Source organism: Brienomyrus brachyistius, chromosome 13, assembly GCF_023856365.1.
Source record: "Brienomyrus brachyistius isolate T26 chromosome 13, BBRACH_0.4, whole genome shotgun sequence".
Lineage (NCBI taxonomy): Eukaryota > Metazoa > Chordata > Actinopteri > Osteoglossiformes > Mormyridae > Brienomyrus > Brienomyrus brachyistius.
In genome coordinates, this window is record NC_064545.1 from 10,459,250 (window position 1) to 10,475,848 (window position 16,599).

The window sequence follows — 16,599 nt, forward strand, 5'->3', positions numbered from 1 at the left end:
ATTAACGGTCAAATGTCTGGGAACAGCGAATCGTCAAACAGATCCATAAAAAAGACAGGGCAAGGGGAAGGGACCAGCAGAAGCTCTTTCCAAAAAAGTATTGGATGTCCAAAAGAATCCAGTCGCCCCCCTGCGAAAGTACATATTTGACAGGGTACAGTGAGAAAAAGCTTGCACTCCAGCTAGGCGCTCAGTCCGGCACAGACGCTCGAAGCTGCCCTCCGAGCAACCACTTCTCCGCAGTTTCTTTTGGGGGTTTTGTTGGTAGACAAACTATAAGCAGCCATGGATGCCATCAAGAAGAAGATGCAGATGCTCAAACTGGACAAGGAGAATGCCTTGGACAGAGCAGAGCAGGCTGAGGGAGACAAGAAAGCAGCTGAGGAGAGGAGCAAACAGGTCGGCATTTATTTTTAAAATAGAGAAATCGAATAAACCAATAGAAAGCTTTCATAATGGATCGTCTCTCCTTTACGGATTAATAGCAATTCCTCAGAAGAACGTACAAAATAAGGGACTTAAAGATCTTGATTTTTTTTCCTCACACGTTTGGAATATTTTATTACAAACTTTGTGGACACTACAAGAAAATAAACTCAAGTGACTAAGTGCTCATTCATAATGCATGCCGTAATGCATGCTATAATGCCAGTATATACGATACATCAATGTGTATATTATATAACCTATAATAAATATGGTATATGAAATTGCCAAGTTATGAATTGCATTATTAATGTGGCCAGGCTTTTTGAAACAAAATTATATTTGTTAATTTATTTGTTAATAAAGTTAATAAAAGGGGGGTTCTGCTACTAAAGAAAAGCTGGGAGATGCCAGTAAAGTTTATCTTTAGCCGTGGTAGCTTCTCCTAACTTGTGCTCTTTCTTTCTGTCTATTGTCTCCGTCTGCGCGCACCGCGCCGATTCTGCGCGTGCACGCTCCATGGTTTCGCGCGTGCCCACGGCGGCATGAACCGCTACACAGCTCGAGGATGATCTGGCAGCTCTGCAGAAGAAGCTGAAGGCAACTGAGGATGAACTGGACAAGTACTCCGAGGCCCTTAAGGACGCCCAGGAGAAACTGGAACTGGCTGAGAAGAAAGCCACAGATGTAAGTAGCGGGGAGGACAGTTGTAACGTCACCACTCATGCAGTGCATCCCGTCTTTCCCCACTAAAAACGTGAAATATTAAAACTGGAATGTCTACTGTTATCCATATGAATACCAAATATATGCATATTGCATTTTTTATTTTCAAACATGTATTAGTTACATCTTAATGATAGGTATAAAGTAGACTACCTATATTCTACATTCAGTTTTCTTGCAAAATGTTGGATGTAAAAAAATATTCCCTATTAATCTGTAATTAGTAACAGTATTACCACTAAAGTCTGACATACTTTCTCACATCCATACATTCTGTCACCCGGGGATGGTGAAGTCATTCATTCATTTACGTTTTTGTATTCAAATCTGTAATATCCTTCTAAATCATGCATTGTTTCTGTCCACGAAAAGTTTTGATGGCTAGGCTTTTAAAACAGGCTGAAGTAACCTTACACACCTCAGAAAAAAACCTAACAGGCATTTATGTAGGAAACATAAACTTGCAAGATCTGCAGTCTCTATGTTGGGAGCGAACGGACGGTTAAATATAGCTCCGTGCTTTATATGGTAAAGCAACTTAAGTAAAGGAACCTGACTTACTCCGTATGCCCACATCGAATAAGAACGATTATTAACTAATGCTTACTTAAACTGGCCTTGCATTATATAATAAAACATACTTAACTTTAAATAACTTAATCTAGGTTGTGAATATCACATCGTGTTTACTGTCGTGTTTAACTAAGGAAAAGTTGAATGTACTAATGTTTTTATTACAGATTGCCTACAGCTGTTAACCTTTTGACCATTCTAGTCAATTTCCTCTGTATAAAGTGAAAACAACCTCTTGCACACACGCATATTTTTTTCTCATTCTTAATTTTGTGTGGAACAGTCCACATTCATATTCATGGTCCATATTCATCTACAGTAAACGAGGTCCAAATGCCTGCAGAATAAAAAGGAAGACTATAGATTTGAATATGCTAATAGGTTTCGAAAAAGGATCCGCAGCTGTCTTTGCTCAGAATGAAATACAGGAACTAAGTTGCCAAAAAAAAAACCAAAACAGAAATCCTAATGCACATTGTCTTTAGCTCTTAGGCTGCAACAGTACAATAACAGAAATAGGCTACTCAGATGGATTTATGTTCTAATTTTCAGAAGTTTAATGCTAGCTGAGTACCGAATTATTAATCCCCTGCAAGTTATTTTATTTGTAGAATATGAGAAGAAATATAATTCTTGACTGGTTAAATACTAGAACCATTAAAACTATTTCTAACATTTGGAGCGTTACATTCATTCATTTTCCTAGCGCGTATCCAGTACAGGGTGGTGTCGAGCCTAGAGTCTGTCTCAGGAAGCACGAGGCAGGGGCTGCTCTGAACGGTGCACTAGTCCAACAGCAGTGCAAGTTTCTGCTGTATTACGTATTGAGTACCCTGATTTTCTAATCACTTATATGAACTTAACTAGGCCTATTCGTTCAGTTATTTACTGATACGATAAAATTTACATATGGTGAAATATAACAACAAATAAATCTACTACGGAGAAATGTGTATATTATTTTTTTTTGGCTTTTTTAATTGTTATTTTCAATCTGTAGGTTGTCCAAAGGTGACCCAAGCAGCGTCAACGTGATCAAGGCGCATTTACCGAATTACATCAGTAGGGGGCGTACCATATTAAGGAATACACCTATGCTGCATCTTTGGAATGTAGATAGATGTCCTTATTATTACAGAAGCCTAGATTTTCACTTGAGGTAGTGAATGGTTTGTCATCTGCTTTACTTCGGACAGAAAGTCTGCACAAAGTGCCCCTCTGTAAAGTAATTTGCCATTTCGCGGCGCTAGCCCAGAGTATGAAAGCACACTTCCGGCTCCCTCGGTGCGGTGCAGCCCGTCGCTTTTGCATAGGCAGCGCGTCACTGCACGTCTTTGGAAGGAAATCGTGTAAAGGTTGTTGGTGTTTTTTTAAGAGGCTGACAAATAATGGCAGGCTCGTTGGAAGCCGTGAGGAGGAAAATAAAGTCTTTGCAAGAGCATGCAGGTAGTGCCGAAGAGAAAGCCCAGAAACTACAGAAAGAGCTGAGTTTGGAGATAAAAGCCAGAGAAGCAGTAAGCCATGAAAAAATGAAAACGTTTTAAAATAAGTGCGATTTCACATACCCGTGTTTGAACGAACCTGCGGGTAAGGTGTGGAAGTATTGTGTTGTTTTGTGTTAGGGCTCAACAGTAAGTTTTATTTTGTTAAAGTGATGTTGATAGGGTTGTAGTTCTTAACAACAATAATAGATCTTTAATAACGGAGTTAAGCGGCGCTGCGTTTGGTGTAATTATTAGTATAAAGTCCGTGTGTAGTTCTGGTTCGGTTCCCTTACGGATTAGGTCAGTAAACGTACTTATTTGTGATCATGTTGTCCCTAATAACCATGAAATTGTGATATTCACATAAATATCTCTAGACTAGTGAGTAAAAAATTAGAACTTTGAAACTGCGTCGCTATTTTTATTTAAATTGACTAAACAATCGTGGATAAGATAATTGGTACTGTGAGTCACAGAATGTTCTCTGGTCATTAATAAAACAATATTCACTCATTTAAATTCAAAATATTAAACTCCTGGGACGTCTTGTATATGCGTATAAAAAGGCGTATGTATTTAGAGTAATTTAATTACTTTAAATTAAATCCCCCTATCTATAAATTCTAACGTTATGATTGTACGGGGATTTGTCTCAAGTTTGAGGTTCACCTTAATTAATCCCGTAAGCAGGAATATTTCAACATGATTAACATCTTATGAACTAAAAAAAACTAACAAGTACGAATGTAGTATGTTAAAACTACAGCAGCGGGGAGTTGATGTGGGCGAACTGAGACGGGCGCTAAGGAAAGGCGAATAAAGGGCAGTTGGTGAAGTGTCGGTGGCGTGAACTGCGCCGGCGTGGCTTCGCAAACGAGTTATGTCTTATTTTGCATTTATCCGTCTCTTGGTAGAGGAAACAACCAGGCCAGCCTATACTTTCAGCTTAGGCAGTAATTAATGAATCTTAAGGTTAATTTGCTTTAAATCTATCCATTCACTTAAGAAACAGAAGCGCTCACTGCACTTCACCTAGTGTCATAGAAATCCCTTTTGTGGTGTTCTGGAATTTGGAGTAATTTCTTCATCTCGCATTTAGTAGTGATTTAATCAGCTCAATGGGCCTGTGGACAGGAGTAATACCTTCAAGCTTTCAGGGCTGCCAACTCTCACGCATCTGGCGAGACGCTCTGGCTTTCAGACTCTCACAAGAAATCTTACGGCAAATCTATAGTATTCCATTATAAACCTAAAATTAGCTTCATCAAAAGCGTTGGGGTACTTGGCAAACACTACAGAATATTTACAAGGTAATAAAACTGTTACACACATGTTAATGCGTCTGCAGACTTGTCTCAAATTGAAAATCTCACCTTGGTTAGCTGACCAAAGTCGTGAACCCCTGCCCTTTCTTTTTCCCTGTAGCCAAACATCTGATTTGAACTCTTTTGAATAAATGCAAGCTGGTATGTTTATATGTAACATGCATGTTTTAGTGCTGAAATCTCTAGGCCCCTAAAGCAGAGCGTAGACTGCAGTGCTGCTTTCACACAACACAGGAACTGAACCGACACCTGTGCAGATTCCAGTTAATCAGTAGAAGTGCGTGTGCGTGTGTGTGTGTGTGGGGGGGGCTGTGTGTGTGTGTGTGGTTCCACTGCTTTAGAGTCGTTTTGTTGCGTGTGGTTTTGGTTTCTGTGTCTCTCCATTTCGCTGCTGATCTGCTATGTTCCTCCTAGGCTGAGGCTGATGTGGCCTCCCTGAACAGACGTATCCAGCTGGTTGAGGAGGAGTTGGATCGTGCCCAGGAGCGTCTAGCCACCGCCCTGCAGAAGCTGGAGGAGGCAGAGAAGGCTGCTGATGAGAGCGAGAGGTGTGTGTGTGTGTGTGTGTGTGTGTGTGTGTGTGTGTGTGTGTGTGTGAGTGTGGGGGGGCAATAAGTGCATACCTCCCTGAGGTATCAGAGAAGGGATAATTGCCCTTTTAAAATATCTATATACCATCGACTGAGTATTTTTGCTGCTTCCTATTTATTATAGGTTAAGTGGCCTCACGTGCTCCTATTGGGGTTTGCAATGTCATTTCCGCTAAAACCTGCTGATATAAAGTAGTGCCACTGTTTACAGACACAAGCGGGGATTGTTGTGGGAGAAACAATGGCAGAGTAAAGGGTGATGCAGCAGCATAGGGCAGAGTTCTGTTTCCTTTGTTTCTTCCATAAACATCCCTCTGTGCCTCTCAGCCCATTATGTGTAACCACCTCCTCATTGTACACTGCCAGTGACAAGTAATTACTGCTTATGTGACTTTCATTCTGCTTTTTGTTAAAGCGGAAAGATTAGAGAAATCAAGAGTCTGATCTCGTATATCAGAGGCCAGTTTGTTTTCGCTGAGCTGCGGTAGGTTTCGTCCTGAATGAGCCGCGTAAAGGTAACGCTGATGCGATGCGCTGTATACTGACAGAGGCATGAAGGTCATTGAGAACAGAGCCACCAAGGATGAGGAGAAGCTGGAGCTGCAGGAGATCCAGCTGAAGGAGGCCAAGCACATTGCTGAGGAGGCCGACCGCAAATATGAGGAGGCGAGTTCCCAAACGTGCCCGTCGGCTTTGGTGCCCGTCTACATCAAGCCGCTTGGTGGGTGACTCTGCTGTGCTGTTGTGTCTGCAGGTGGCCCGTAAGCTGGTTATCATTGAGGGAGATCTGGAGCGTACCGAGGAACGTGCTGAGCTGACTGAGGGGTAAGATCTTTAATTCAGCACCGGGTCCCTGTCCTGCACCTGCCTGGCGGCTACATATTCGGCATTAATCAGGAGGAGCTGAATTAGTGTTGATGCTTAGTTAGGGTGAATACCCCTGCGTACTGCATCCCTGTAAGACTAAGACTGAAGACTGGGGGTGGGTGGCTCCACTGGTTAGGACTCCGTGAATAAGATCAGAATGTCATAGGTTCATAACCCCTGATTGGCGGAGTGATGTCACTACTGGGCCCTTGAGCAAGGCCCTTAACCCCAGTTGCTCCAGTGGCTGACTGACCCTGTGTCGCTTTGGATAAAAGCATCTGCTAAATAAATGTAAACGTAAGACCAGTGCTGTGAAGTTTAACACGCTGCGTTAGTCTGCATGGCACCTTCGCCCATGTGACCCAGAGTTGCTTAGATGTAGCCGTTCTCCTGTCAGCATTGCATGTGCCAACCACGCCGCATGACTCCCATGATCTGAGTGGCCTTGCTTTCCTCACATCCACTAACAGGCAGGTGCGAAAAGCAGAGGAGCAACTGAGAATTTTGGAACAAAACTTAAAATCATTAATGGCTGCTGAAGCACAGGTACCATAAACTAACCTTACACCACTAACCTGTCCCTTCTTTAGTTTCTGCTGCTTTACTCTCGACATTGCTCTTCCTCTTGTGACTTTTTTTCTTTATTCTAAGTGCTGCTTTGTTCCTTTTCGTGCTAACCTAGACTTTTCTAGAAAGCCTGCTTCTACACCGCACAACATTTTGTGATTCTTTGGGTTCCCTTCTCCTGTTCTCTGGATTTTTACTGTTTTTTTTTTTTTTTTCTACTTCCTGTCACTGTCTCTGCCATCTTCCTGTTTTCTACCCGACTCCCCGCACTTTCTCTACACTCCACCCTGCCCCACCCCGCCTTCACCTCCGCACCCTGTCTGCACGTAAAACGTCAGAAAATGTTCTGAGCTTGAGGAAGAGTTGAAAACTGTGACCAACAACATGAAGTCACTGGAGGCCCAGGCTGAGAAGGTAGGCCTCTGTCCCGTGATTGAGCCCACAGTTCGCATGCTTGTTCAGCCACGGTGATGAATATCACATGCTTAGTAAGGAACCAGCATGTCCCAGCCATTGTTCTTCTGTGTCCTGTTTAGGTATAAGGTATATTTAGGTTATATAGGTATAAGGGAATGAGGGCCCAAGGTTGATGTTGCTTGGGGTTCTAGGTCGACCCCAAGACAATCCACGTTTTTGCTCCCTCTTAGCTCTCCCTGTCAGACAATCCACGTTTTTGCTCCCTCTTAGCTCTCCCTGTCAGACACTCCACGTTTTTGCTCCCTCTTAGCTCTCCCTGTCCGACACTCCACGTTTTTGCTCCCTCTTAGCTCTCCCTGTCCGACACTCCACGTTTTTGCTCCCTCTTAGCTCTCCCTGCCAGACAGTCCAGATTTTTGCTCTGGGAGCATAAACATGAACTTTCTGGGGGTCTCTGAGGATCAAGTTCTGAAGAACTGTTTCAAATCCTCCAGGCAAGACTGTCTCTGCTGTGTCTTGGCTAACCTGCTGTTCCCCTTCCGTCCACAGTACTCACAGAAAGAGGACAAATATGAGGAGGAGATCAAGGTCCTCACCGACAAGCTGAAGGAGGTGAGTTCACGTCGACAGCCATGGAGAGTCATGAGGGGGTGGTGGCCCTTTCAGTGGGCAACCAAATGACTCTGAGGTCCCGCTTCCTTCGACAGGCTGAGACTCGTGCTGAGTTTGCCGAGAGAACAGTAGCCAAGCTTGAGAAGACCATTGATGACCTGGAAGGTATGAATCTCTCTTCATTCCAAATAAATGGGCAGGACCAGTTAGACAGAAGATGGTTTGAGAAACGACTTGCCAGCTGCTTACTTTTTCTAATGTATAAAGCCAGTACTACCTTTTTCACGAATCTTATCTTTATCTATGTTGTTTTTTTGCTTCATGAAAATTCGATTGCTCTTCTCTCCACCTCAAGTAGAAACCCACAAATTGAATTCTGTTGCCTTTGCTCAAAAGAAGTGAAATGCAGTACGTGTGACACAGTAGATACATTTCCTGCGTAGAAATAGGAAATGGTAATTGCGCGTACAGCAGGATGAATACAGGAATCTGGTCATTTAAGCCCAAAGGTGCAGTATCGTCCTGCAGATAAGTGCCTGCTGCACTGGTGGTGGTTGACCATGTGGCCGCAGCGTGACTCGCCTTCATTGGGGGTCCTTTGCATCTGCAGCATCAGTCTGCATGCTGTTTATTTTGAGCCTCCAGCCCCATCCTGCTTCACTGTTTAAACTCATTCATGCGCTCTGCAGTTCTTCCTCTGTTAACTTCTTCCTTCTCCCATTTTCTGTCCGTCTCTCACTGTGACCTGTCGTTTGGGTGGACCACTCCTCTTCGTTTGCACACCCATCCCTCTCGACGTACCCCCCCCCCCCCCCCAATCCACCAATCCCCCCCACTCCCGCGTAGATGAGCTGTATGCCCAGAAACTGAAGTACAAGGCCATCAGCGAAGAGCTGGACCACGCCCTCAACGATATGACATCCATGTAATTGCCCACCTCCTCGTCCATCCCCCCTGCATCCCCCCCATGCCTGTCCAACATCCCTGAGTTTGCTGTTGTGTCTCTGGCAGCCAGTGACCCATAATTCTGTAGCATATTACGACTGGATGTGTGACTGGTCTGCTGTGAATTATGGAGGCCGGCCTCGCGGCTGTGCTGGAGCCCTGTTGTCTTATCAGCCGAGCTACAGAGTGAGCTGTTTGTCGCTCGGCCGTGGGAACAAACCATGGTTTAAATACCAGAACCCACACAACAGATGCGTAAGATACTGACCAGCGGATCTTACGCGAGTGGCTCTCCTCATATCCAGCCTGCGGTTTCTGTAATCTACTGAAATGTGTTTGGAGTACTTAGTCCTTAAACAACGCATGCAGCGTGTTGTTTGAAGTGTATAATTGTAGACCACAATCTGTTACACTTCTCCATGTTCCTCTGTGTCGTGTGCCGAACTTTTTACACCCTCTAACAGTCATCTGCAGTGGATGCAGTAATGCCGTTTGTGGTGTAGATCCCCAGGAATTCCTAACAGGCCTTGTCCTCTGACTAGAGAGAATGCAGTTTGATCAACACCTCCATGTCAAACCATCGGCCCGTATACCGAGTGTCACTGTCCCTGGGTTCTGGTGGTTTTCACACTTTTACCTTCCAACACCCCCCCCCCCCCCCCCCCCCCGGATGCATCATGCCCCCCCACCCCCCCCCCCTCCCCCCCCCCCCGTCTCCCCACGTTCAAGTTTCGCTTCTTCTCTCCCGCACAGATAAATTGTTTACTTTGCGTCGCCCAGACATCTCCGGCCGGCTGACAGGTGGCGCTCTGTCCCCTCTGCTCCTGCACCCAGTCCCTTCTGTCTTTGTCTTTGCCCCCCCCCCTCCCCCCCCCCTCTCGGAAGCCGCCCACCAGCCGCCTCTCTCCCATCTCTTGTACAGAACCTTTGATTCATTTTTGCTTTATGTAAAAATAAACTTCCATCTATGTAAGCTATACCTCTTTATTTCCTGTCTTGTCTCTTTTTCGTTTCTATGTCCCTTAATTTATTGTTCAGTGGCTTTAATAAAAGGAGCCTGTCTCATTCAGCCCATTGGTCATTTTCATTTTGAAGGCTGTACAGAACGGCCTACACTAGCCTTAGGCTAACTGTCCGCTTAGGCTGCCTGCCTGCTCTGTGTTACTTGGACCTGGGTCAGTTTTGGAATCTTGTGAAGGAGTTTGTGTCTGATAGATGTATTCTGGCTTTTTTGTAGTTTAATTCTTGATTAAAGGAATTTAGGGTTCATGCAGAATATTAGGGTTCATGCAGAATTTAGGGTTCATGCAGAGAGGCCTTTGTATTAGAAAGGTACGGTACGTTACTGAGGCCTTGATATTAGAAAGGTACGGTATGTTACTGAGGCCTTTGTATTAGAAAGGTACGGTACGTTACTGAGGCCTTGATATTAGAAAGGTACGGTATGTTACTGAGGCCTTTGTATTAGAAAGGTATGGTATGTTACTGAGGCCTTTGTATTAGAAAGGTACGGTACGTTACTGAGGCCTTTGTATTAGAAAGGTATGGTATGTTACTGAGGCCTTTGTATTAGAAAGGTACGGTACGTTACTGAGGCCTGGATATTAGAAAGGTACGGTATGTTACTGAGGCCTTGATATTAGAAAGATACGGTATGTTACTGAGGCCTGGAGAGGGTGGGAGTGAAAGTGTTGTAGTGTTGTACACTTAATTCTCCTTAAAGCTCACTCAAAGTCCATACTGTGTAATATTTGATTAGCTGCAGAGGAGTGTCCATGCCTTTGTATGTGGAGATTTATTGTGATAAGAGGCTTTGGATTCTTTCCAGCCATTTATTAGCTGTGTGTGTGTGTGTGTGTGTGTGTGTGTGTGTGTGTGTGTGTGTGTGTGTGTGTGTGTGTGTGTGTGTGTGTGTGTGTGTGTGTGTGTGTGTGTGTGTGTGCGTGTGCAAATATCAGGACAGATGAAATCCACATAACAAACCTTTAGTATTCTCATGTAAGGAATTCATGACATCTGCAGTGGCTTCTGATTGGTTAGCTCACTAGTCTAATGGAAGTGTATGTTGTGATTGGCTCATCTGGCCCTTCCCTGGCCAGGCCTCCGTCAGACCACCTCAGTGATTCTGCCATCCCAGAGCAGAAGGTGGACCCTATGTCGCTGTCAACCACCGTAACCGTCTGAGCACCTTCATTTCTATATCCTCCTCCAACTCTAACTCTCTGGCCTCTTTCTCTTCCCTTGACCTGCTCACGCACTGTCCAGAGCTGCTCCTCCAACAGCTCGAAAAGAACTGGGGCTGGCCTGAAGTGAAGACTTAAAAAATCTGAATACATTTCCTTAACCTCACTGAAGAACGTTGAGATAGTTGCAAATGGGCAGTCATGTGATTAAAAATGCACTTTGAGCAGTATATACTGCCTGCAGCACAGGCCCTGTATTAAAGTCAGATCATGTTATGTACAAGGCTGAGTGACTTGCACTGAAATATCGGTCTCCAAACCAGTACTTGCCAAATAGGTTGATTTCCCCATGGATGTGTCGTATCATAAATTGAGTGGTGCAGACTGTGAGTCTGGCTCAGGTGCCACTGTTAATGTTTTATCTGGTATCCTAACAGAGAAACTGTCCCTTTCTAAAGAAGAGAACCTCAACATGCGGCAGATGCTGGACCAGACGCTAATGGAGCTAAATAGTATGTGAGGGCCGGGAGTGTGTGGTGTGTACCTGCCAAGCACACTAGCCCCCACCGCCACCGATGCCACCTCGACGGGATGGACACCACCCGCCGCTGTTGTTCCCGCTTAGACAAAATTCAGCAACTGGGGGGGGGGGTCTCAAGAATCACTGTCCCCTACCGCAGAAGTCAGTCATTCATAAAACTGGAATTGTATGTAAATGTCTCTTGACTGGTTAGAATAGGTTAGGATGTGCAGTTTTCTCTCAAACTGTGTTAGTGAGTAGACATTTAAAAGCGAACGCCTGTTTCGGCCATAATAGGCGTCCATGACTGATTTTAGCAAACAAGATTGGCATAATTTGCACTTAATTTGGGATTAATTTACCATTCCTCGCATAAATGTTAGCCAAATTCATACTACATACAAGATTGTTGTCTATAGGTTTTTTTTTTCTTGTGCTTTTATTTTTCTCCCGAGTCCCCATACCAAATGTGCATAACATGGGTTAAGCAGCCCTTGTGTATGGTACTGTGAAAGTTAATGGAAGCCTATGAAGAATCTCATCTTCACGCAGACCAAAGGTAACTTGATTTGCCAAAACGCTATTTTTAATAGTTTTATAACATTTATTATGTTATAATTTAGGAAAGAATTTACTCCATTTTATTAGTTGTCACTGCATTTTATTTTATTTTTTTGTCTCTTCGTTTATAATTGTGAGGTCGTAATTTCTTGCCTGGTGTAGTTTGTGGACGTATTTAAATTTGCCATTTAAAATGTACAAAAGTAAAAGATAACAATAAAGCAAGTTTTTTAAAATATTTTCTAAAGCTATCGTTTTTGAGTTTAGTCGTTCCGTCTTATAAAACATGTTTCTGTCAGAGTTCTGTCAGCCAATAGTAGCTTGTTTGATGTATGTTAAAGTTGGCTTCAGCTATTAGACAGACGTGAGTAGAGGACCTTCAAATCCTGACACTAGAGGGATTTGCATTGATCGGATGGGTGCGGTGAAGGAAGCCGTAACAAAAGCTCTTAACAAAGCTTAGAGATGCTGCCCCCTAGAGGCCTTCTGTGATAATGTACAACAAGTCCTTGAGTTTAGAAAAATGGACAGAACTTGATATTCTTTTTAATTTTTATTTTTTTAAAAAAAAGCCCCATAACTTGTGTATAAGCTATTTATTAACTTCCAAATTTCTCACTGAGAACCTTCAGCCGTGACACCTTATCTAAGTTATTCAGAAAAATTGTTTAGGTTGATTGTGAAATTCTTGGAAAGTAATTTGGGATATGTTTAGGCTGACAATATTGCTTTATTTGTGAGTGGCGCAGGCTGAAGTGGATCACTGAAACGAAGAAAAAAGATGGAGCACATTGCTAGTCTGCAAGGCCAAGGACATCTCAAAGTGTTTCTTCTTCCTGACAGGGCCTGCTGGCTTGTTTCCACTTGGTATTGCTCTCTGGAGATGGGAAGGTAATGTGACAGAGGCAGCTATCAGGGGAGATCAGTCAGCAATCCCAGAATGCCCTACTCCAGTATTGCCCAAAAAACAACTCCTGAACGAAAAAATACTGAATTACTTCCTGAGAATTCAAAACGCGAATCTGGTTACCAACATCTGTATGAAACTTGTTTTTTTGATACTTGCTATTGTGAGAATCGCGTGCACTGTTACGTTTTAGAGTTTGTGGTCATGCTGTACTTTCCAAATACCTCCTCTGTTTTTTTTCCCTATGTTGGGGATGTAAACAGTTTAATATCTGACCATGGAAAAGTTCAGTATGAAGGGTTTGAGGGTCTGACTCATCACATACGTTTTATTACTTTTGTAAAGGCTTTGTTGATGGATTTAAGGGGTACAGCATGAAGCATGTACAGTGTTCAATGAAGACTTAAAATGATCGTGTGGTTTGATGACCTTTAAGAAATCTGTACAAAACCAAAATTAAATTGTAAAACGAATTCCTAATTTTAAAACACTAAAAAAAATGTCAGACCTAAACAGTCGCTTGTAAACTACCCAAAATTGGAACCAGTGGGTTTGGACACCACAAGATGGTAAGAAATGGAAACCAAACTGTTTTTCTTTGTATCTTTCTAAAGTGGATTCTTTCTTAAAGGTTAATATCATGCTTTTGGTTTTAGAGTGTTGTACTACGTGCTGGCTGAGAAGCTGTCGAAGTTCTGGACTACTGGATTATTTTGAGCAGATAGAAAAATACAAGGGAATGTAATTAGACGGGCTACTAATTTAATGCTTTACTTTTTCAGTAAAAGTAGTGTGTCAGGATTTGAAGGTAATTTATCGTTCATGCTATGCATGAAGAAAAGAGAAATTAATTGCTAATGGTTGAAAAGAAAATGTAACCTCCCACCTGCTCATCCTGTCCGGGCCACTGGAGTCCTGGAGCCTTTCCTATACAGCAGAGGGCTGGGTACACCCTGGTAGGGATGCCAGTCTGTCACAGGGCACAGGGCTGGGGTACACCCTGGTAGGGATGCCAGTCTGTCGCAGGGCACAGGGCTGGGGTACACCCTGGTAGGGATGCCAGTCCGTCGCAGGGCACAGGGCTGGGGTACACCCTGGTAGGGATGCCAGTCCGTCAAAGGGCACAGGGCTGGGTACACCCTGGTAGGGATGCCAGTCTGTCGCAGGGCACAGGGCTGGGGTACACCCTGGTAGGGATGCCAGTCTGTCGCAGGACACAGGGCTGGGGTACACCCTGGTAGGGATGCCAGTCCGTCGCAGGGCACAGGGCTGGGGTACACCCTGGTAGGGATGCCAGTCCGTCAAAGGGCACAGGGCTGGGTACACCCTGGTAGGGATGCCAGTCTGTCACAGGGCACAGGGCTGGGGTACACCCTGGTAGGGATGCCAGTCTGTCGCAGGGCACAGGGCTGGGGTACACCCTGGTACACTCTGGTAGGGATGCCAGACCATCACAGGAAACACAATCATATTCTAAGGGCAATTCAGAAACAGCAGTTAACCTAACTGCATACCAACTGTCTGTGTACTGTGGGAGAAAACCCACATGAAATGGGGAGAACATTCGCACCCAGCCCTGGAGGTAGCAGTGCGCCCCCTGCAGCCACCCTGCTGCCATTGCATTGCCTTTTCAGCAAGTGCGGCATCGATTCAGAGCTCTGGACGCTAACCAGGAAGTGAGGCCTAAAAGTGAGAATAAGACTGGTTAGGTGTTTCACACAGGCAAGATCATTTACTCAAGCTGACCTTGATACTGTTTTGGGTGTTTCAAACTGCCTTCTTGTAAAGCTAAGCTTGTACTTATGTCAACTTATACTCTGCCTATGCCTGTTACATGAAGAGCGGCTCATCTTGCAGATGACAGGTGAGAATTTGCCAATAGGCCTGGTTATACGCAGTAATTTACAAGCCTGGGCTCTCTGCAGGGCAAATATTTCACACTCAACCATTTGTTCTACATTCCTCACCACGATTCCAGTAAACTAGATTTCATATACACAAGTAATATCTGGGTGATTTTGTTGAAATATATTTTAAAATATGTTATAGGTAATGATTGCAAAAAGATGCTGAGGTTAATCGGAGTTGCCCATAGATATGCATGTGTGAGTGAATGGTGGGTGTTTGACTGGTGTGTGTGTGCGCCCTGCAATGGGTTGGCGCCCCATCCTGTGTTGTTCCCTGCCTTGTGCCTGTAGCCTCCGGGATCGGCTCCAGACCTCTGCGACCCTTAAGAGGATAACTGGTTTCAGATAATGGATGGATGTGTAATGACTACAGATAATGGTTTTTTACTTGAGGGTGTCGCTGAAGTTTCTGTATCTGCAAAGAAGCCTTGTATTTATTGACATAAGAGAATAATTCACATTGATATCATCAGTCTGAGCATAATACAGGGAAATTACCCGAGTCATAACCATCCATCTTCCAGCTGTTTACCCTGGGTAGGGTCGCTATTGGAATGGAGTCTATCCCAGGCGGCACAGACCACAAAGCTGGGGATGCCAGTCAGTTGCAGGGCACACATGGACAGTGTAGAGAGACCAGTCAGCCTACAGGCTACAGGAGGAAACCCGCTTGACAAAGGAGAATGAGCAAACTCCAAATGCAGAAATTAAAGGTGGACTTTCATTCCTTCCTTACCCTGAAGGAGGAGCTAAAGAGGTTTCTTACTGGACCACCAGGAGTCAGCACAAGTAAGGCTGACTAAAATATGTGGTGGTCTTCAGTAAAATTACAAGTGTGATGCAAGATTCATTACCTCGTGTGTTATTGTGTCAACATAATTCCATAACATATAGTAGTATTGTATATTTCATATGCTTATTTATTATGAATAATATATTGTGCAAAATAATTCACATTCCATAGAGTTTCACACAAATTGGCAGCGTATTCTTTCGTAAGGTACTGCATATTTTTTTTTTTTGTCATGTAAGTCAGTTTAGGTAATATATGTTTTTTCTCCATATCTAAAATCAAAGTCCTACTTGTTTGCTGTGTAATGAAATTAATTATAAAATTAGCGCTATAGCAGGGGCAACGCAGGAAAAAATATACTTTAACATTCATCAATATTCATCAAAATATTAACATTCATCGACATTAGCATGATGCCAGGATTCAGTACAGTGAACGTGTTCAGCGAGTATGTTTGGGAATTATTCTATATTTACAGATCCCTTGTTCAGTTTCCTGGTATCTGATGAACAAAAAGTTTCAGCACTTGATCACAAACCAATTGACTTATAATAACTTCATTATACTGTCACAGCTTTGTTGGGGGCCACCAGCGACACTATTATGCGTATCCCGTTATAAGCCCTTACATTCGCCTACCGTAGGGCTCTGTTACACAGCGCTGATTTGAGGAGCGCTCCTGTGGTCCACGGTCTGAGTTAAGGGCACATTCTTGTATTGCTGTTGTGCAATAGTGACCCATGGAGGCTGTTCCGCGAGCCGCTTCATGGCGACTGAGTGAAATGGAGTGAGATGATGTATTTTCAGGAAGAAAAAAAAATGCAAGTGTTACCCCATATCCAATGTATCAAATTTACATTCTTAATTTATATAAGGTCACCATCAAATGTCTTACATGACGAAACAATTAAAGCATCGATCCATCAAAGGTTTGAATATTTTTATCTCCGTGACTATAGCTTGCATTTTATTTAATAAAGTCATTTAATAGACATAGAATAACGTCACAGGTTATTATCGCACAGCAGCTTCATAACATCTCAGTAATGCAATAAAGAAAGACTACAAATGGAAGGCCGTAAAACACATTTGCAGATTATGGATGTTTCTGTAACGCTCATTAAACAGCTGTGGGCAGAGTGCCCTGGCATTGGCGGCAGGCGCCGGCAGATTAGCGGATGGTGATGGTGCATGTC

General features: G+C 43.7%; 1 protein-coding gene across 7 annotated transcripts; it reads left to right on the plus strand.

Moving 5' to 3' along the window:
* Nucleotides 1-155: 155 nt before the first annotated feature.
* LOC125706050 (tropomyosin alpha-1 chain) lies at nucleotides 156-12,034 on the plus strand. Of its 7 annotated transcripts, XM_048972503.1 has the most exons (10): nucleotides 158-399; nucleotides 988-1,113; nucleotides 4,949-5,082; nucleotides 5,673-5,790; nucleotides 5,879-5,949; nucleotides 6,897-6,972; nucleotides 7,525-7,587; nucleotides 7,683-7,752; nucleotides 8,434-8,512; nucleotides 9,286-9,519. In XM_048972503.1, the coding sequence occupies exons 1-10, from the start codon at nucleotides 286-288 to the stop codon at nucleotides 9,287-9,289; spliced, it is 855 nt and encodes a 284-aa protein (XP_048828460.1). In that variant the 5' UTR covers nucleotides 158-285; the 3' UTR covers nucleotides 9,290-9,519. The 7 variants fall into 7 exon arrangements, with proteins under 7 accessions (XP_048828464.1, XP_048828461.1, XP_048828460.1 ...); XM_048972507.1 differs by lacking the exons at nucleotides 6,897-6,972; nucleotides 8,434-8,512; nucleotides 9,286-9,519 and adding exons at nucleotides 6,462-6,537; nucleotides 11,153-12,034 and having other exon boundaries at nucleotides 156-399; XM_048972504.1 differs by lacking the exons at nucleotides 8,434-8,512; nucleotides 9,286-9,519 and adding an exon at nucleotides 11,153-12,034 and having other exon boundaries at nucleotides 157-399.
* Nucleotides 12,035-16,599: the final 4,565 nt, after the last annotated feature.